Raw genomic sequence first — 20,976 nt, 5'->3', positions numbered from 1 at the left:
GCCGCAGGGCTCAGTCCCTAAGCACCTTCCGCCACAAAGCAAGGGGTTAAACCCAGCCACATCCTTCCCACCGCTCTGCCTGCAAGCCCAAACCAGCCCCCTTTTAACGCCCCCCCCACCCCCGCCCAGCAAGACAAGCCCAGGGACTGCCTGCTGGCAGAGATCAGACAGGGAAAGGGCTGGGATCCAAGTCCTTCCATCCGCCCCGTCGCAAAAGACGACGCAATTTGGTACAGCACCCAGCGCAGCAGAGGGGAGGCCAGGGGAACAGGTTGCAGCGTGGTCCAGCCTAGTTGGAGCCAAGTGTCCAACTCCCTCCTCCCGACTCCATCTTCAGCAGTGTGCCAGAGCCCAGCCACCCATCTGCGGGTTCCCCGGGGCAGCGGGCAGGGATGGCGAGCAGAGCCCCCAGGCAGGCACCTGCGGCGGCAGGGATGCTCAGCCCTTCGCTGCCAGGGCAGGAGCGTGCAAAGGCAACACCAGCTTCCCACAGGAGCCGGGCCACAAAATTAAAGGCTGCCGCGCCTCTGCAGCTCAGGGACAGCTTGCTTTAATGAAGTCAGTGGCAACACACGCGCACACAAGCGCGCACACACACACGCACGCCCGGCTCGCTCCCTCGCTCCATCCAGTGCATTCTTTTGGCAAGCACGGGAGCTGCCGCAAAGGAAAGTCAGAGGCAAGGGGAGGGTCTGAAGGGAACAAAGGCAATGAAGGAGCCCCCAGCCTGCAAGAAGCCCCCCCACCCCGGCTGCAGAGGGCTTTCCAGCACAGGGGTGTTCTTAGGTGAGTGGCTAAATTGGGGGGCAAGGGGGGACAAAGGGGGTTCTGCCTCCCCCCTGCCTGCAGGGGAGGCAAGAGGCTCACCCCATCTCAGCCCGCACTGAGCATCTCTCCGGCCACATGCACTGTCCCCCCATCCCTGGGAAACTTTGGGGCTCTTGGTTCCCCACCAGAGCCACCCCGATGCCAGCAGCTGCCCGGGGAGAGCCCTCCTGCTCACTTGCATACAGATCAGCCTCCTTAGCACCCCCCCCACCTCGGTATTTTCTTTTTGATGCTTGATGTTGGCCAGAAGAAGCAGGAGCTCATCAGAGAGGTGTAAACAACCTGGTCTGGATGTGTCCCTGCAACAACTGCCATGGGGCAGGGGCTGGCCCCAGGGCCAGTCTGGCACTGATCCCACTCCCCCCAGCCATCCCACAGGTGGAGGACCAGGGACTTGGCTGGTGCTGTGCCCTCACCTCTGCAGCCATGCGGGTGCCGAGGTCGCCCAGGGATGCTCAGGGTCCCCTGGGCTGGGCTGCGCCCTGGCACGGGGGCTGCCTGCCCACCCGCCTTTGGGGGAACCCACCCTGCCCTTTAGCACATACAGGGGACATGCAGCTCCCCAGGGGCATCCCCAGTGTCCTCCCTAGCCAACAGGCAGGGCACTGGCCTCACCACTCAGCAGACGCTGCAAGCTGCTCACACACAGGATCCCCCACCCCTCCCATTCAACCCTGCGTCCAAAGGGCTCCCCAGGGCTTTCGGTGCTTGCTACCTGCCCTTCCCGCAGGAAGAGCCCCCGCAGCTCCAGCCGGCGTCACAAGACATCCCGCGTCCCCATGATGCTCTTTCCCTGTCCACCCCACCACCAGCAACCTGCTCTGCAAATAGTGGCTGCTGCCCTGTCCCCCACATCTGCTGTGCAGCAGCCAGGAACACTTGGGGCAGCTCAAAAAAAAAAAAGAAATTAAAAAAAAAAAAATCATGCCCTTAACAATTTATGTGATTAACTTATTTGGGCAAGGGCTGCTCCTGCAGCCTGGCAGCACCTCACCACAGACTTCCCCACCCTCCAGGCACTACCATGACTGAAGAGCCACGGGGCTCACTTTTTGGCCCAAGCTCTCACAGGTGCGTTGCCAGGAGCCCTTGGGCCAGCCAGGCAAGGAAGAGGAAGGATCAGGCCCTCCACAGCAAGATAACAGAGGAAGATTTGCAAACAGGTTGTGGGATCATTCCCCCAACCTCACCCAGACACCAAGAGCCCACCAGCTCACCATGATGCCTGTCTGCTGCATCCCTGCTTGACTTTGCTCCTCCAATTAGCCTTATAGCAGACGTGGGTGTAGTTGGGGGGTTCAGCAAGCTCCCCAGCTCTGCCACCACCACACTGCAGCACAGAGTGGAGCACGGGTGGGCATAGCCCTCCCAAAATGCTTCCCAGACCACCGGCTGGCCCCGGCACAAACCAGAGTGACCCTGGGCTTTCATTCCACTAACAATGGGCAGCAAGGAGACCACACCAGCTACCGACTAATTCCAGTCCCTTCGATTCATTCCAGGCAAGACGCTGCCCTAAACGAATCGGTTATGATTTGTGGCTCATCCCCTTTGCTGCCTCCTCCTTCCCACCACCAGCATGGCATCAGGAGCAATGCCACTCTTCCCACCTTTCAACCCTTTAAGCCACTGTTAATTAAGCCCAAGGCTGGGCCGATTGCCAGGAGCAGATGCTCAGCCCTGCAGAGCTCCTGCCTCAGCTCCCCCCTGACCCCCCCAGACCTCTCCCATCCCCCTGAGCCTGTAGGCAAGCCTCCACCCAGCCTAAATGCTCAGGCTCTGGGTGGTACCTGTAGGCCGAGGAGGATGGGGAAGGCTGGACGCAGCACTCCCGCTGTATCCCCTGCCTGGCTCAGAGGCACCACGCCTGCCTCACCGCTCGGTGCAAGGGGCCGAGGAGGAAGGCAGTGTTCCTCCTGCCCCCTTGAAGCAGGGATGCAAGCCTTACCTGGACACTTCTGCTGGGGCAGCGGGCTATGCCTGCGCCCAGGGGTTCGCTCTTGGCTCTACTCTGTATTTGATGCTGCAGAGCAGAGCACAGGATGACCCCGCTGGGAGCCTCTCTCCTGCTCAGACGGTGCTAAAGGATGGGATATTTATGAGAAAGCAGCTCCTTAAGAGAAGATTGAAAGCAAAAAAAAAAAAGTCCCTGGCTGTGCCAAGAGATGCAGGCTCGGTTTCCCAGGATGTTTATTGCCGTTCTCGTCTTGACCCTCACCCCAGCACGCTGGGATCGGTGAGTCAGGGAGAAGTGTGGCTGATACCCGCATGATTCAACATGGCACAGAGATTCAGAGCCGGCTATGTGGGGTTGGGTGTTGGGTTTTTTTTTTTTTGTGAATGAAGGAAGTCCAAGAAGACAGGGCAACAGCGGGTGCTGGGACAGGAAGGTGCTTTGGATGCGCTGGGTTTTACAGTGACAGGCTAACTCCCGTCCTCACACTGATATTGCCATCCAAGCCTCCTCCTTGCTTTTTTTCCCCTCTCCCAGCCACGCCACTACCCCTGCACAGCAGGGCATCACCGGAGACACTGGGCTACCCCTTCCCAGGGGAGGACCAAGCGCCCCCCATCACCTCCACCGCCACCTCCGCCGCAGGGACGCGGCCGGGGCCGGTGCGCCCGGGCTGCCGCCGCTCCGGCATTGCCATCTAGCGGCCGCTGCCCCCTCCCTGCAGCCCCTCCCGCCGCTCATCCCAGCCTCCCGGCAGCAGGCAGAGGGGCTCGGCTTTTCTTCCCCCGGCTGCAGTCGGGGTTAGCCGAGCCGAGCCCTCCCTTTGCCCGCCCTTCCCGCGGGGTGCTTTGAAGCAGATGCACAAAGCCCCCCGCGCAGCTACTGCATCCCTTTCCACGGCTCTCTTGTCACTGGAGCAGCCTCTGGCTCACCCCAGGCAACCCAAAATCTCCCACCTATGCATTTCTGGGTACTGGCAATATCGTTAAAAGCATCCTCTGCCGAGCCCCGGGTTGCTCAGAAAGCCAGAGGCTGCTCCTCATCTCAGGGACGGCATCATGCAGGGGACAGATCCCTAAGGCAGCCCAGGCAGGGTCTGAAGAGGGGGGACAGGCTCTGCTTTGGTGACTGATATTCCCAGGAGCTCTGATGGGCTGCACTCATCTTAGAAAGTGGCTTTTGGCATCCTGATTTGATTTTATTTTTTAAATAAGGCTTTAGCTATGCTGAGAGGAAAAAAAAAAATAGGATCAAATGAGAATCATTTACGGTGCTCTGGCCAAATTTCAAATTGGGGCTGGGTAGCTGTGACTCAGAAGCATGTTTATAACCATGCAGGAATGGAAGGGGTTTTTTCCAGGAACAAATTCATTACCTGCTGGATTAGGAAGAGACGTTTTCCCCATTTGCAAAGGGGAATCCCTGCCAAGCCAAACACCTCTGCAGCAGGGAGGCAGAATCCGCGGGCTGGTGCAGCTCACCCATGGATACCCGGGCATGCGGGTGGAGAAGGTCCAAGCAGCTCCAGGATGGCATCTCCAGAGGAGGGCACCACACCAGTCTCTGCCTGATGTTCATCTGTGCAGATCTTAGCAGCTGTGGTATGGGCCACGACAGCCCTGTTGGTATCTCTCCTGCCAACAAAGCCCCGGGCCAGGCACAACAGCCTCGGCTACGCTGCAGAAAGTCTGCACTGCCTTGCAGTAAGGCAACTCTCACTAAAGCCAGGGCAAGTGTTTCCTTTCTGCTGTCTGCTCACTTTTTTTGGTAGCAGCCTTGCCCAAGTCAGTGCTCCCCATGCCTGCTCGCTCCAAGCTGCCTGCCTCACCGGAACGTGCCTTCCTCAGCACAAAAGACAGAGAGGAGCATCATCTTCTTGCAAAACTGCCTGGACACATCCCCAACACAGACCTGAAGGGCTGACTTCTCAGGGTCAGCACCGTAATTTATTCACTGAGAAATTAGACAGCTGGAAGACTAGCTAAAGCCAGCAAATTTCATACCAAGCTATAAACTATGCATCCAAATTTAAGCAACTGCCACTGCTCCACCAAACGCCTCCCGGTCATTCGGCTGAAGCAGCCATACCAGGTGTCACACAGCAGCAGTGGCAGAAAAACTTGAAACTGCTTTAAACTGAAAGTGTAATTTGCTGCATGCTGCCATAAAACATACCCATATTCACAAACACTGCTGGTTTTAATTACCAAGACACGAGTCCAACATCCAGTCTTAGCATCTTTAAAATCAATGGGATAACAATCTTGTAAAGCTCTCTTTCCTGGGATGGAGAAATAACCCTCTGGAAATGTGGATTTTGGTTGCTGTATCTCCCCTCCAACAAGCTCTCGCAAGCAGGAGCACAGGTGATGGAGGTGCAGAAGGAGTAGTGCCATAGCAGCTCTCACCCAGCCTTCCCCCCTGCATCCCCTTCCCAAGACACAAGATGCAGCATACCTTGCATTCCCACCCCAGAGATCCCTTTCCCTAACCTCTCTGCAAGTGTTTGCCTAAGAGAATGCAGCCCAGAGCATCAGGGAGCTCCGGGCAGAGCCTGGAGAAAACCCAGTGAGCCTCCATCCCTTTTCCTCCTCCCCTCACTGCGCGTATGCAGATGCTTCCCAGTGGCTGATCTGTTGTGACATCCATCTGTGTCAGCAAAGGACAGACATGCTAAAGGTGCCTCTGCAAGCCAGGCGGGATGTCAGAACAGGGATCAGGCGCTGTGTATAATCTGCTTCTTGTGCACTCCCCAAGTGCTATTCGGTGCAGGCCAGGCGTGCCAAGATGCCGGCACCGCAGCCCAGCACCAGGTCCTGCTCAGGTGGCCCGAGCCCCAGGGCTCACTACTGCCCACAGTGCCCTGGTATCACAAGCACCCCAAGCTAAACTCCTCATGTACCTCTTGAAGCCACCAAAAGTGCCCAAATGCACCACAGAGCCTTGAAGTTGGATGTTCCCCCACACTGCGTCGCTGTGGGATTGGAGCAGCCCATACATCAGAGCTACCAATAAAATAGAAGGATGCTGTGTCTTGAATCAAAGGGGGATTCAGCAACCAAATGATCGCAGGCTGAAAGAGCTGGGAGAGGTTTAGAGGATAGCCAAGAAACCTCTGGTTCTGTGCATTTATGGGGACACAATAGAGCTGTAGGCATCCAGCCCTGCAAAACCCACGGGAGTTGGTTTTGATGCTTGGTCTCACTCTGCCACCATGAAGTTTGGTGTCTGCACTCACCCACCTCCCCATGGGCTGCGCAAGTCTTTGTGCTCTCCAAAAAGCCCAAAGCAAAGCCAAGGGCCGCCTCTGCAGCTGTGTATGCCACCAAACAAGCACAAGGGGCTTGTTGACAGCTCAGGTAGAGGCAGGTGAGACCCCGTCCCCCCAAAACATTGCAGCCAAGAGGCAGCATTGCTTTGCCCTGGTGCTGGCCGCAGCGATGCCATGCAGGAGGGAAGCATCCCCTGGCCTGCTGCTGCCCACTCTCTTATTTCCTACTGAAACACCCCACGCTGAGTGTTTCTGATGACCACAGTGCTCCTTGGGCTACCTCTCTCTGCCTTAGGCCAGGAGGCTTCGCAGCTCAGCTGAGGAGGCCTGAAATAATCACTCGTTAATAAATTGTCTGGAGTGCCCTGCTACTTTATTTAGCCTTTCGAGTCAGGCTCTAATTAGCATTCTCAGCCGCATCCCGGCTGCTCCGGGCAGGCACACAGCAATCCCACCTCCCAGAGAACAGCTATCTGCCTGCCCCTGCTTTTTCCACCAGATTAAAGCGAATTTCCATCCCTGCATCCAGCCCCCAAATCCCTCTGCACAATCTCTCCCCTCGGCCAAGCATCCCAGCCCCACAGTAACCGAGCTGGCAGCAGGTGAGATATAACCTCTCCATCCTCCCCTGTCTCTGATGGGTCCAGTTTTGGGCATTGTACTTCCAGAGAGGCTGACTTGAGAGGATCCAATGGGAAAAAAATAGGGATCTTTCTTTGAGAATGACCCTGACAAAAGGATCGGGACTGGGCAGCATGGATAAGAGGAGACCAAGGAGAGGAGGGAGGGAAGGAGCACAGACCCGGGGGGATATTTCCCTGCTTGCCACCAAAGCCCTGCAAGAACAGGGCTCGAGGGGGCAGATCCTGCCACAGCCAAAAACCGAAACACCAAGCCGCCAAGCTTTATGCATGCGTGGGAATGAGGAGATCAAGCTCAAAAAAAGACATCCCCAGGGCCAGCCATAGACAGTCAACAGGAGAAAGCTTATTTCTAGCCTGCCAAAGGGTTGGAGAGGGATGTTTTTAAAGGCATTTTTTCAACCTCTGCACTACCCGAAGCGGAAGAAATCCCTCACTTTCTCCACCAGCATCCTCGTGACCCCTCTGGCACAGCAGCGATAGCTCCTGCCAAAGCCAGCGGAAGATTTTCTCCTCCTTAGATCTCCTCTTCATCCCCACAAAAGGCAGGTCCATGCCCAGGGATCATCTGTGCTTTCTCTGATCCTCTGCCTGCCCTGCAAGGCTCTCAAGTCAGACAAACACAGCAACCACGGTACCAGCAAGCAGGATGACGGAGGAGCCTCCTGCCTTTGGGCTGCAAATATCCCTGGCAATCAAAAGAAAGCTGGACCAGAAATCCACCATCTCCATCACCAATCTCATGAAGCCAAACTCACAGGCTCAGCTTTCTCAGAAGCAACCTGCTAGCAAACAGGGGTGCCGTCAATAAAATTACATTGTCAGGACAAGAGCCAGGAGAAGATGGAGCTGTTGAAAAAATTTTCCGGCAAGTCTGAACTTACGCTGAGCAGCTGATGCTCAAGACAGCCAGAGAAGCCCCAGCCCTGGCATGCAGCCAGGAAGGAGATGCTGCTTCCATCTTCCAAACCTGTGAAAGAGAAAAGGCCAAAGAGCAAAACCTCTCTCCAAAAGCTACTCAGTGCTGGGAGGTGCGAAAAAACTGTCCCCCTTGCTGCAGCGACAGGCAGTCATCAGCTCGACAGCCTCTGCGAAGGCAAACACCCTCGCCCATCCCCAGGAAAGCACGGCTGAGTGCAATTCCTCAATGGGAAAAAGCTCATTGAAGAATTTTTAGGCTTATTTCCACTCGAGCAAATGCACAGAGAAGAGAGTTACAGCATGTTAGCTACTGTTTTATCATCTCATGAGCTAGAGTGGGGAAAAAATGACCCCTGTGGAACCCCTCTGATGACAAAAAAGGACTCGTGGTTGGTATCAGAGCTCACAAAGACGACGCATGTTTTCCAGCATCATCCACCACAGTGGTGTGCCCCAAGCTCACAGGAAAGCTGCTTCCCATCAAGCAACCCTCACAGAGCTGATTAGCATCATCCATGAAAGAGGAGACAACACTGGCTCTTTCAGGTGTGTTTTGGGAAGGACGATGCCATGCTGATCTCCTTCGGCACCGTGCGGTCCCCCACGGCTAGGGATAAGCACCAGCATGTTTTTCTCAGTTAAAGAGCGAGAGCCTTGCTGGCATGCATAGCGTCAGCCTGAAACAAGCCAAGCAACAGAAACAGCAACGTGTTTTGGGTAACCCACGCACCCATAACCCTCCGCCGAAGGATCAGAACAGACTTTCCCATCGAGCATGCAAAAGGTAAGTAGAGACAAGAAACATATCTCTCCTCTCTGCTTTACTAAGAAACATCTCTTGATGTTTCAAAGCCACCTTGGGAAACCAAAAGCCACATCTGAAAGCTGCTTTAGTACAATTCCAGGGACCTTCCTAACGTTTCACATGGATTTTTTTTCAGCTCTCACGTAGCACAAGCGGTCCAAGCCAGGGATTAATGTTTGTCATGCACAAACACAGCAAACACCCTTTGAACTAGGAAGGACGAACTGGCAAGTGCAGAAAAGCCCATAAGCCTTCAGAGGCAGCTGAACTGAGACCGTGTCCCACACATACACACAGAGTAGAAATTTCACCGTCGCTGGCATCTGTTTGTGCAGTTAGGTGGGAGTACCATTTCCATAGTACAGATAAGTCTGCAAGGATCAAGTCTCTCTGGGGACAGGTTGTGCACTAATCTTTACAGCTGGGTTTTCACCAAACTTTCAAAAACCTTTCTCAAGTTTGAAGACTGTGTGGTCTGAAATGAAGAAAATGCCATTCTGGGAGTGCGCAACAAGACATCATCTATGTTTTAAAATGTAAAACGTTGAGTTAAATGAAAAATAAGTTATAGTCTGATTGGACTAGATACCTCCTGAGGTCCCTTCCACCCTGAATGATCTTATTACCCTGTCATCTCTTAAATACAAATAGTATGAGAGGGTGGGGTGTACTACACCTTAGAAAATGTGAATAGAAAATAATGTGAACCATACACACTTGAGAGGCTGGAAAGCACCTCTCTCACAAACATTTCCTGGCCAGCAGACAGGCCCCCCCACCCCCCCAACAGAATCACATAGGGACAGCTAGGGGCTGCCTGGGAGAGGGGAACAGGTTGGATTATTCCAGGGGAGGGAAAGGACAAAGGTGCAAACAAGTATGAAATACCAGAAGTTTCATTGCATGTATGCTGCACTCAATCATGCTCACAGTGCAGGGAGATGATATAAAACTGGGACTGGTAAAGCAGAAGGCTGTGCTGCCATCCAGAGGGACTTCAGCAGCCTGGAGAAACAGGCAGAGGAACAGTATGAAGTTCAGCTTCATGGGAAATACCAAGTCCTGCACTTGGGGAAGAACAATCCAGTACATGCTGGCTGGGAAACAGCTTGGCAGGGAAAGCCCTGAGGGATCTGGTGGACACCAAGCTGACCATGAGCCAGCAGTGTGCTCTTACAGCAAAGGCGCCAACAGCCTCCTGGGCTGCATTAGGCAAAGCGTTGCCAGCAGGTTGAGGAGGTGACCCTTCCCCTCTGCTCAGCCCTGGTGAGACACATCCAGAGTGCTGTGCCCCCCAGGACAGGAGAGACAATAGACTTACTGGAGCAACTCCAGCAAAGGTGACTAAAGGAGTGGAGCATCTGTCCTACAAAGAGAGGCTGGGAGAGCTGGGGCTGTTCAGCCTGGTTGGAAAAGGCTCAGAGCAGATCCTATCAATGCGTATGAATACCGGACGGTGGGGAGTAAAGGCAGAGCCAGGCTCTTCTCTGCAGCACCCAGTGACTGGACAGGAGGCAATGGGCACAAACTGCAATAAAAGAAACTCCATTTATACAAAGGAATAAACCTTTTGACTGTGCGGGGGACTGAGTATTTGGGACAGGTTGCCCAGAGAGGTTGTAGAGTCTCCATCCTTGGAGATACTAAAAAACCTGCCTGGACACAGTCCTGGGCAGCCTGCTCTAGGTAACCCTGCTTGAGCAGGGCAATGGACCAGCTGACCTCCAGAGGTCCTTCCCACCTCACCACCTCCCAGCAATTCTTTGCTTCTGAGCCCTGGCCAGCCCCAGGCCAAGGGGGAAGCTCTCTCCTAAGGCTGGTTCCTGGGAAGCACAACCAGTCCCAGCACGGTACATGGCTTCAACACAGCCCCAAGATGTGCTAATGAAGCTTTCCGACACCCACAGCTGCAGCTGAGACTCCAGCAAGGGAAGCAGAAACGAGGCGTGCCAGGATGCAGTGACAAAACGCGAGGCAACAGCTCCCAAGCGGAGGCATCCACCAGGAACCGCCTCGTCCTCCACGTTCAGCAACCAGCTCCTAACGAGCCCAGCTCCCTGGAAGAGTGGCCTCAGCCGTGCAGGAAAGCTGGGGCCAACCGTAAGTGCCTACCCTCCCAGCAGCCCTTGGAAGGCTTTGCAAAGTCACCTGAATTAACTCAAAAAGGGAATTCTTCCTCCAGGGTGTGCCAGAAACCCAGACTTTGAGGCAGTTCAGGGAAAGATGCTGCTATTTCCATGCTGTTGCCAGGACATTCAGCAGAACTCGAGTTCGTCCAGGGTCAGAAAGCAATCTCCTCCCCATGCATCAAAACCTTGGTCTGCACTGAAGGGAAGGGGGGAGAGCGCAGGGAGGTCCAGGGCAGATACCTCTGGGAGAGATGCTTCTCTGCTGCTCAAGGCCAAGTTACCATGATAGAAGCCGTCTTTCACTGTCCCCAGGTTTAGCACATCCACAGCCCTTTCCACCACCTGCATTGCTACTCTTGCAGGGTAAAACATAAGCAGGGAGAGTCGTCTTAACTGAGACACACTCGTTAGACTCTCGGAGAGGTTAATTGTTTTGCCCTAGGTTGCAGAGGACTTGCATAGGAGACATGCATGTATCTCCATGAAGGATGCTCCCAGGTGCAGGAGCCTGGCTTTGCCTGTCACCCACACCTCAGGGCTTTCACCCACAGAGGCCCCACAGCTCCTGCCAGCTGCCTGCACTGCCCCGACCTTCCCACCCAGTTCCCCCAAGCTCCTGGGCACGCAGCAGCAGACATCTGAACAGAGGCCCGCAGCGAAGGACGTGGCTAAGCTGCCTCTAACAGTGACCGACGCTGCAGAGGTACTGGATGAGGAAGGTCATCTACCTCCCAGGGCAAGGTCAGGGAGGGAGGCACGAGGAGGGGTGATGGACACTGGTGCCAGAGCCAAGACCAGGAGGGGATGCCGGAGTACCTTCTCCCTCCCTGGCAGCACCTATGGGGAGCAAGGGCTGCCATTTCGTAGGTCCCTCCCTCCCAATGTCAACGCTGCAGCCAAGAGTCAGCGCCCTCCTCCAGCCCCTCGCATCCAGCCCCATGTTGGGGCAGGACAGCACCGAGCAGCCCCCCACGGAGCCCACTTGGATGGGCAGGAGCTGCTGCACAGAGCAGCGCTGCTGCTTACAGCACAGCAGCAACACCCACTACATCCAACACCTCTCCCAAAACTGTGCCACAGAGCTACTGGCATCTGTGATGGCAACTCAGAACCATCCTGGGGCTTGTCCCTTTCCTGAAGAGCTGGGGGGGGGGGGGGGGGGGGGGTGACAGACGCTAGTCCAGCCAGGGCCAGCTGCTGCCAAAGCAGCCCCAGCCCGGGGGCATTTCCCAGGCAGCCTCGCTGGCACCGAGGAGCAAGCAGCAGTGCCACCCCATGCATGCTCCTGCCCTTTCCATCACTGCAGCCAATTAAACCCAGATAGTGCGATGCACCGGGGAATATGCTGGGAAGCAGCGATGGAGCTGGCAGCCCGGCACACGCCAAGGGGGCCCTTTGTCTCATTCAGCACCAAGGAGAAAAAAAAAAAAAAAAGATTAAAAAAGTCAGCTTCATTTGTAATCTGGGATGCAGAGTGTGCACATAACCAGACAGAGACTGCCAAGTCGTAAAGAGCCCCTGAGATCTGTTAGCAACACTCTGTGCGTTTTCACAGTTTCTTCTGTTCTCTTACTTCTTCCAATAAAACCATATGAAGGCAGAGCTGCAGTAACATTACGCTCCAGCCCAACAGGCTCCCCACGATCTGCGTTGCAGGTACGGATCTGAGCAAGCAACAGAAAGCTCTCCTGCCCTGCCGCTCCATGGACCACGGGCTCCCAGATGGGCTACAGGGATCTCACTGCGGATCATACCATGCAAGGAAGACCTAGCAAGCTCCCAGCATCAAAGCCATTAACTCTAGGATGCTACAAGACAGGAGATTGCTTTTAACAACCCTATCCTTTAGGAGCTCTGTCCTGCACCATGGGCAGAGGGGATCACTTCCCACAGGACACTGGAACCTGCGACCCATCACCTCTGAGCCCCAGGTACTTCAACACTGAATTACAGCATCCCACCTCCACACTATCACCTCCAAACTGTACCACGACCCAGCTGCTTTCCCTCCATTCTCCCCATCTCCCGTGCTCCCTTCCTGACCTCTGGGAATCAGGCTTTTCCATGCATCCTTGCTGTAGATATCATTCCAAAATGAGGGCACAACTTGCATCCCCCAATTGCACAAACAAATATCCATGCACGCGTGTTTTTAAGCCATGCAAGGCAGGTTTGGGTCCTCTCTGCTGCAAACTCAGCTTGAGGCTTTTCTGGGATGTTCCCCGGGTAGCTCCACCTGTCCTTACCATCAGCTAAGGAAGCAGCTGCTCAGCCTAGAGAAGCCACAGGAGGTTCCCAGTTTGCTTATTTTAACAAGGAGCTTTTCTTTTGAGCTCTCTCTCAGCCATAGTCCAAATGATGCTGCCACGCGTACACAGCAAAGACACCGGTGATTCAACCACTGCACGAAGCAGCAGTAGGCCAAGCCTTGCTGAAGCACAGCAAATACCATCGCCAACCCTAACGTGTGAATAGTGGGATGCAGGGCAGGGCATCAGGCTGGGACGCTGGAAAATGGGTTTTAGTGTCTGCCTTGGGCTTAAGTCCCCTAACACAAGAACAAGGTGGGCTGGTACATGAACCCTTCACCATAAAGTTAAGCCTCCCACAGAGCCACTGCCCTGCACATGCTTGAGCAGCACGTGGTAGACCTTTTTCTGCTCTCTGCCTCAGTTTCCCCATGAAAAAATAGGGAAAAGAGCATTTTCCCCCTCCTATTCTTATTCCATCTTAAGGGGAAAGCACATTTCACTTGTGGGTTTTTCACTGGCAAAAGGCAACAGGGATGGAGGCTTGGAAGGGATCAGACCTGCTGACGCTAACACCAATGAGTAAGAAAAAGCCTTCACTTCTCTTCCCTCATCGCAACCCAGCACAAGAGCGGCTGCACACAAACATCTGGCTGCACACCAGGAACGCCGCATCTCCAAAGACAAAGCTGCCCCAGGGGAGCAGATGTCTCTTGTGCAGCAGAGAAGAGGCACACGTGGCACTCGCTCCCCGTGCCCACCCCACTGCACGCCACCCAGCCACAGCTGGCAAACAGGAGCCCGAGGGGACCTCCAGCAGCTACCCAGTCGCTCCCGGAGCCCTGACCAAGGCAAGCAGATACTCATGACAGAAACACGTGTCAGAGTTATCCCGTGAAAGACAGACAGCACTTGGAGCACAATGTTTAACCAAAAACTCCCCAGAAGTCTTGTGAAGGAGGTGCAGACCTCTCTGAACCTCCCTGACTTAACTCATCAAGTTTTGACAACAAGGGGGGGGGGGGGGGAAGCAGTTATTCTGGGCCTGCCCTGACCCCATGGGCAAGCCAGCCATCCCCCTGGGTCTGCCACAGCTCAAAACCAAGCAGAAAAGCCATTTTCCTGGTTCCCATGTTCCATCTAAAGCCCACCACCACGCTGGGGCCATGGGAGAATACCACCCCCACCAATGGCTGAGCTCCGTGCTCAGCAGTGCTCACCGGGAGAGTTAGCACCAGACCTCCCAGGCAAAAGCCCCTAGGGTGATTCAACCCATGCCCACCTGCGAGATGGGCCCTTCTGAAAATTAAATCACAGGGCAACCACATTATTACTAATAAAATCATAGATAAGGAAATTAATTTGCTTTTTCTCCCCCACATGCTATCCATCTAGTCCCAGAGAGCAGCTACAGCACTGGGGTTACCAGCTCTGCATACCAGCCTGGACTTTGGCAAAGTTTTGGGGGAAACTTCACTGGTTTATGAGTCTGATGTTAAAGCAGGAGCCTCTGGCATGTGGGTTTTGCAGGCTGAAGGGGTATCAGGGCATCTAACTCTGGGAGAGGCACAGATCCAGCCCTCTGGGGCTCAGCCTGCTGTGCCGAGATCTCCGGCTCCCCGGGAAGGGACTTGGCCAGGACAGGCAGTGGGGCTCTCCGGTCCTTGGTGGGACATGAGGTCTGCGAAGTCTGAGGGCTGCTGTCCGTGCCAGAACCTGGTGTCCCCCCAGCACTGGGGGCTTCTGCAAAGTGTCAGTATCTCCACCTCCTGCGGGCCGTGGACTTGGGCATCTGCAAAGAGAGAGCCCCACGGCCAGACCCTGACAACAACAAGCCCAGGCTGGTGAAGGGAGCACAGCCCATCCCAAATCTCAGGGACGCCTGCCTTAGACATGACTTCCCACGCACACCAACAAAACCATTGTAAAGCAGGCTAAAATGCCAAAACCAAGCATCCAAGAGCTGGGAAATGCAAAGACTGGACCCTACCAGCCTGGGGAAACACCCAATTAAACAGGGAGAGGTTGGGATGGCAGCCACCTGCATATTCCCATTGCATTAAAGACAGAAATATTAGACTTTGTGTTTGAGTTACTGCTAGATGGAGAAGCCGGCAGCGGCAAAAGGGGCACATCCCACATGGTATGAACAGGAAGGGCTCCGGCTTCATCTCCCTGCCACGAAATAGAGCTGTAGTCATCCAGGCAGTTAATTAGCAAGCAGCCGTTCTAGGAACTCGCTCCGCCAGTCGACAATTAACGAGGCCATCCCTCTGCTTCCTGCCCAGCCATGATTTATTCATCTAGCATCCCTGGTGGGTCGCGAAAGATAACAAGGCACCGAGCACTTGCCGAGCCCATATGTCAATTTATTTCCCCTGCGTGGGGCTTCCTGAGTCACCAGCCAGGAGGTTCCCTGAGTGCAAAGGGATGAGGACTGAGCTGAAAGGGCTGAGGAGAGCCTGCCTTGCTGATGGGCTGCCCTGAAAAAAAAAAAAAAAAAAAAAAAAAAAAAGGCAGGAGCAGCCTCAGTGTTATCACAAGCAATTTTATCATGCAAAGCATCCCAAAGAAATCCCACCCGCTTCAAACAAGTGGACCACTGACCTGGATCTCACCGAAACAACATGCCGCATCTAATTAATAGAGGGGCTCCCACCTCCTTCACCACCCCAGTGTTTTATAGTACTTTGATTATTCCCCAAATAAACTGCCCAATGCAGGGAGCTGCTCCGGACCAGCGATACTGGAGCACGATGTTCTGCAGCAGCTTATCCCAGGCAATTTTGCTGAGTAGACACAAGGGGGGGGAACCTTATAATTTAAATACAGTTTGTGCAGCAAATGCTGGGCAAGGGAGAACAGTACAGGACCTGGAGCTAGGTTTCTTTTGCAGCACCAATACAAACTACAGGAAGAAATTAATTAAAGGAAAATAATAAGTAAAATAAGTGGGTTCTAGCTCTGCCAAACACTTCTCTTCCATTCTCCCAGGTTCATTAATGTCTCCAGCTTGCTCTGATTCAGGGGAACTTAGCCACTTCTTCAGATTAAATACAAATCCCCTTGCAGCAGGGCTCAAGCCACAGTAAAAGCAGAAGGCGATGATCCCAAATGCATCCAAAAGCCCTGCCGCAGCCAAGGGGAACTCCATCCCAGCCAGTTCTCAGAGACAGAGAACTTCCAAGTTCCCTTTTACCAGGTTCTCCATCCCACTAACGGCCCCACGATTTGGGGAAGCCCCTCCTCCGCAGAGGCTCCTTTGCGCCATTCCCATCAGATGCCAGAGAGAAGCACCTCTGAGCCAGAGGTGCTCAGAGCCGAGAGAAGCACCTCTGACCGTTTCGGCTGACAAACACTTGCCTCCCACACATGGCACACTGGTATCTCTTTCCATCTCTCGCACACACCCCGCAAACTCACCCCATCAGGAAAATACCATGGTCCAGCCGGCTCAGACCAGCCCAAGCCCTACAGGACCTGTGGGATGTGCCAAGCCCCAGGGCAGAGCAGGACGGGTGCTGCACGAGGTCCCAGCTGCCGGAGGCAGGACCACACATCCCATCAGTTTTAAGAGCACAGGGAGGACCCAGATGGGTCCTTAAAGGACCCAGAAGAGGTTTGGCAGGGTGGGGAAAAAAACCCCAAAATATCTCATTCCCTCTGTTTCAAGTTGTTCCCTATCTTTAAAAACCCTCCCTGGAAAACAAAGGCAATGGGGAAAAGTAGCCCAGCTCAGGAGCACCAGAAGATCGAGCGTGGCTGGTGTTGGCTATTCCATGGGGGTGACACTGACATGACACCCCACAACCCCCCCACCAGCCCCGTGGAGAACTGCGAATGCTCCCGCTCCCCCCAGCTGCCCACCTGGGCTGGGGGCTGTCCGGTACTTACTCCCACTCTTTCCTCCGTGCCTGCGGCGTGCTCTGCATCTTGTGCGCCTCATGCGCCTTGATAATGTCCCTCTGCTCGATCAGCCCACCCCGCCGGCGCTTGATAACATCTGGGCTCACGGGGACATACTGGCCAAGCCCCAGGTCGAAGGTGCTGCCCATCTCCGTGCCAGCATCAGCATGCCGGGACTGGGGCTCGTAGAGGGCATCGAAGCTGGCGGCGCGCAAGACCAGGGCCTCAGCCAGGCTCTCGGGCTCCAGCAGGTTGCAGGACTGGGTGGTCTGCATCAGGCCAAGCCGGTGCTTGCGCCACGTCTCCTCCTCGGGCAGGGCCAGGACATAGCGGGGGGAGGCAGCATCCAGCTCAGCCGCCCTACCCGGCGCTGGGGCGCTGACGGAGCACGTGCCAAATCCCAGCATCTTTGGTGCTGTTGTAGCTCATCACTCTAGAGGGGCACAAGACAGAGAGGGGAGGCTCAGGGGTTTGCTCCGTTTGCCCCCCAATTCCCTCCCTTCCTCCCACACCAACTGAAAGTCCCAGTTCTTCTGGGTTTGTTGGGCTGGACCCTCTCAAACCAGGCACAGGGCACACAACACTGGATCCCCAAGGCTAGGGGAACGTGTAGCACCTCCTGCCTTACTGCTTTCCTCCTCCTTCCCAATCTGGGCACCCCTGCACCTCTTGAACCTGCAGCTCTCTGACCCCACAGCCAGCCCTCCGTGGGGTCCTCAGAGCAGCACAGCTCCCCGTGGCTGGATCACAACGTGATGAGCCCCCACGCTGTCTCATAGACAGTAAAAGAGGAGATTTGGGAGACCTGGATCAAACCACTACTCTGCTGCTTTTGTTATTTTTTTTTTTTTTCTCTTGGGGTTGGGTTTTTTTTGCTTTTGCAGGGGGTTGAGGGGAATAAAAGGGGCTGGCACAACACAGCTCAGCTGAGAGCATGACCTGGTAACCCACAGTACAGCTCTCTCCATCCAGCCCAGCAGGCAGCCATGCATTCGCCAAAAAGCCAGCCGCTGCCCGCACTCGGCTGCCCATACAGGCAGGGGCCATGCAAGTGGCAGGCATGCCAGCAGATGGTGCAGTGCCCTCGCATGCTGCCTGCCAGGTGGGCGCAGCACTGGAGCATCCCTGGCCAGAGCAGCCATGTCCTCCCTCCAGCCCCACGCCTGCGGGATGACAGCCAGGCAGCCTGGCAGAGACAGGCAGCAGCTTAGGAGGCTGGATTTGTCAATGCGCAGCTTTGACTCGGGAACTGCAGATTGGAGCGAAAGGTGCAGGAATGCTGCCAGAAACATCGCACCAAGCAACGCTCCTTGGCTAAGCAAAATAGATGATGCTCTATAGACAGGAGATGCTTATGTCTGAGAATAGACCTGAAGCCTTGTCGTGGTGAAATGCTTTATTGTCATGTTGGAGAAGCTCCGTTCAGTACGTTATTGCTGCAGGAAGGGCTTCACTCCGGCAGTCCCTGAAATTCCCTCCCCTCCCCAGCGCTTCTCCGTGATGGAGATGAAAGAGAGGATGAGAGAAAAGAGCAAGGCAGCAGGCGCTTCACACCAGGGCTGTCACCCCCTTCCTAACTACATCCCTGACATGAGGGGAAAACAACCCAGCAAGGGAAAGGAAGATTTAAGCCTCTTGAAATATGGCAATAACGCAGCAAATTGAGCACATCAGTCATCTTAGCCCCTTCCCAGGGTGTTGTTTGGAGGCACCTTGAACTCCTCCTCCAGGGCAATCAGGGAGGCAAGAACAGCAGTCGGGAGAAAAGCTGGGAAATCACCACACCAGGAGCAAAAAGAAATTAAATATAGACAAAAATCCAAGAGTAACTGAGGGGACAAAACAAAGCATGGGCTCCCATGCTAGCCAAAATAAGCCTGACACCCCCACGCTACAGGGGAAGGGGTGCACAGCATAGCCAGGGAAGCATCCTATCTCCTTCAGGTCTGCGGTGCTGCACTGCAAATATGAAGTGTCTAAAGTTGCCCCAAAATTTAAACCTGCCTGGCCCAAGGAATACTCACTCCTTGGCAAGCTCTCCAGAAAGAAGAAGGCAACTACCGTTAAGAGCCTCAGCAAATTAATTAGCACATCGATAAGAAGAGTTTGGCTGCTCCCACTGAAAGCTACAAACAAATTCTTCACTTCACTACTTTGCTTACCCATGCCACTTACTTTTTTAAAGGCATTAATTAATTACTTTTTCAATCCAGTCCTGGGTACCTTTACAATTTCTGATTTTCCTAATGTATGCTTTTCCTTCTCATATTGCTTTGTTCATTTTCAGCCCTCCCCTGCTAAAGTTTAACTCACGTAACCACGCCAGGTTTCCTTTGGGGTTTGGGGGCTTTTTTTTGGTTTATATTTTGGTTGTTTTTGTGGGGTTTTTTGGTTCTGTTTTTTTTTTTTTTAAACAACAATTCTGCAGCCCTGTTTCTTCCCTGAGCATTTCCCTCGGGGAGGATGGGAGGCTTTCTTGCATACCAAGCACGAGCACTCCAGGTTTCAGCCACGGCATGGCTGACAGCAGAGCTGCAGGGACAATTAGCTAAGAGCAAACGAGGGCACATCCCAAGGGCAGGTCCAGCATGCACACGGACACCGGCTCTCCTGATGCCTACCAATGCATCTCCCACCAGGCTTGCTCCAGGGACACTGGTGACTCCCAGGCTTGGAGACAAGTGAAAAAAGGTCAAGCAGAGCCCTCAAATGAAACACTGAGAAAGTTTGAGGAAATAAACAGAAATAATTAGCTCTGCCTCCGCCTAAGCAAACAGGGCTCACACTGCCAGCGGAACAAGACACGTTCCCTCCGGAGAAGTGACAAGCAGAGAAGGGAGGATGCCAGAACATTTTGTTAAGGAAAGCCGATGAGGCTACGCACTAACAAGTGTGCTCATGGGATGCCACGCACCGCGTACGAAGCATCTGACATCAGGGCATCTGCCCATCTTCTAGCCTTTGGTTCCCCCTTTACACCGAAAACAAGCTCACTTTATTTTTACACAAAATCCGGATTAGTGGGAAAAACACCACATTTGTTCATATAATTCAGCTTCTGCTGTTTAAACGCCAGCCCTGCCTCCCACAAAAGGGAAACCTATGGCAAGTCAACACGTGGTCAGTTTTGAAAACATGGAGTTATCTTCTGATCCTGTCTGTGGAAACCCACAGCTCGGTATCCACTGGGAACAGGCCATGGCCGAAGCCAGGACCACGCAGCCAGCCGGCAGTCCTACCTCCACACTGGGTTTGCTTAATAACATACAACTCAGGTGTGTATCGGTGCCTCCAAACACTTCCAGCTGCAAATCAGCCTTCGTGTGGGAATAAACTCAGGTTTGCCGCACAGCTCCTTGTTAACAGCTGCACAGAAGATGGCTTTGCAGCTCTGTTAATGACAATTAATAACTAAAAAAAGCAAAAAAAACCAGTGTATCCACCTGTCCAACCCCCTGCCATGGTACCGCACGGGTTTCCCACTGGTGACTCCAGCTGATGCTTGTGGTCTGTATTCCTGGTTGCACAGCCGGGACATGGCAAGAGCACAGCACAGAGCCGCACGCGGCTCCAGGCAGCCCCCGCTGCCCTCCGCTCACCCGACTGCTGCAGCAGCAGAGGACATCACTGCACAGCAACGGTGCCTTTGGCTGCATTTGATACAGGAGAGCTGAGAAACAGCTGCTGTTGTGACACATAGCAGGCTTTCAATACCAGAAAATGAAGTTTCTAGAGGCTCTTAGCTCCCAAATTTTGGGCTAAAACTAATAAGAGTGAGGAAATTTAGTGTTTGCTCCTGCAGCAGAGAAGTCGAGACAAAACCATGGCCACAGGGCTCTGGGAGCAGTCAAACTGAATTAGAGTATGGATATTCAGTTGTGAAAATGCTGGCACTTTTGCTTTCACCTGCACAGTAGCTGGGAGCAGTGCAGGACATCTGAGGACACAGACCACCCAGCTGTGACAACGCACAGCTGGAGCTCACCCCATCTAATAGGGATCTCATTAGAGAGATCACACCCAGCATCCATACATCCCCTCCCATGCTGGGATTGCCACGGCCAAACAGGGACAGCGCAGTGAGCACCTCTTGACCCTTGGCCTGTACGTCAACACGGGCTGAAATGGGACACAACCCAGGGCAGCATCCCACCCCACAAACCACCAAGAACAGCTTTTTCGAGACCTCAGCACCAGCATGACAAGTGATAGAAGAGACATGCACAGGTCTTCTGCGACATCCTTGAAAGATGACCACGTGCTGCCAGGTGA

The 20,976-nt window shown here is 54.2% G+C and overlaps 1 protein-coding gene across 7 annotated transcripts in view; it reads right to left on the bottom strand.

Moving 5' to 3' along the window:
- The window catches only part of CACNA1E (calcium voltage-gated channel subunit alpha1 E), a 139,144-nt gene that overhangs the window by 96,586 nt on the left and 21,582 nt on the right, over positions 1 to 20,976 (bottom strand). For 5 of the 7 annotated variants that reach the window (XM_076339697.1, XM_076339696.1, XM_076339702.1 and 2 more), the window contains exon 2: positions 16,693 to 17,137. In XM_076339697.1, the coding sequence (XP_076195812.1) occupies positions 16,693 to 17,111 (419 nt within the window). In that variant the 5' untranslated portion in view covers positions 17,112 to 17,137. Of the gene's footprint in view, positions 1 to 25; positions 72 to 239; positions 521 to 16,692; positions 17,138 to 20,976 lie in introns of those variants that run through there. The other 2 variants (XM_076339699.1, XM_076339700.1) reach the window with 2 other exon arrangements.

This window comes from Aptenodytes patagonicus, chromosome 5, assembly GCF_965638725.1.
Source record: "Aptenodytes patagonicus chromosome 5, bAptPat1.pri.cur, whole genome shotgun sequence".
NCBI classification, from domain to species: Eukaryota; Metazoa; Chordata; class Aves; order Sphenisciformes; family Spheniscidae; genus Aptenodytes; species Aptenodytes patagonicus.
Note: the sequence above shows the minus strand (reverse complement) of the source record. Positions and strands in the feature narration are given on the sequence as shown.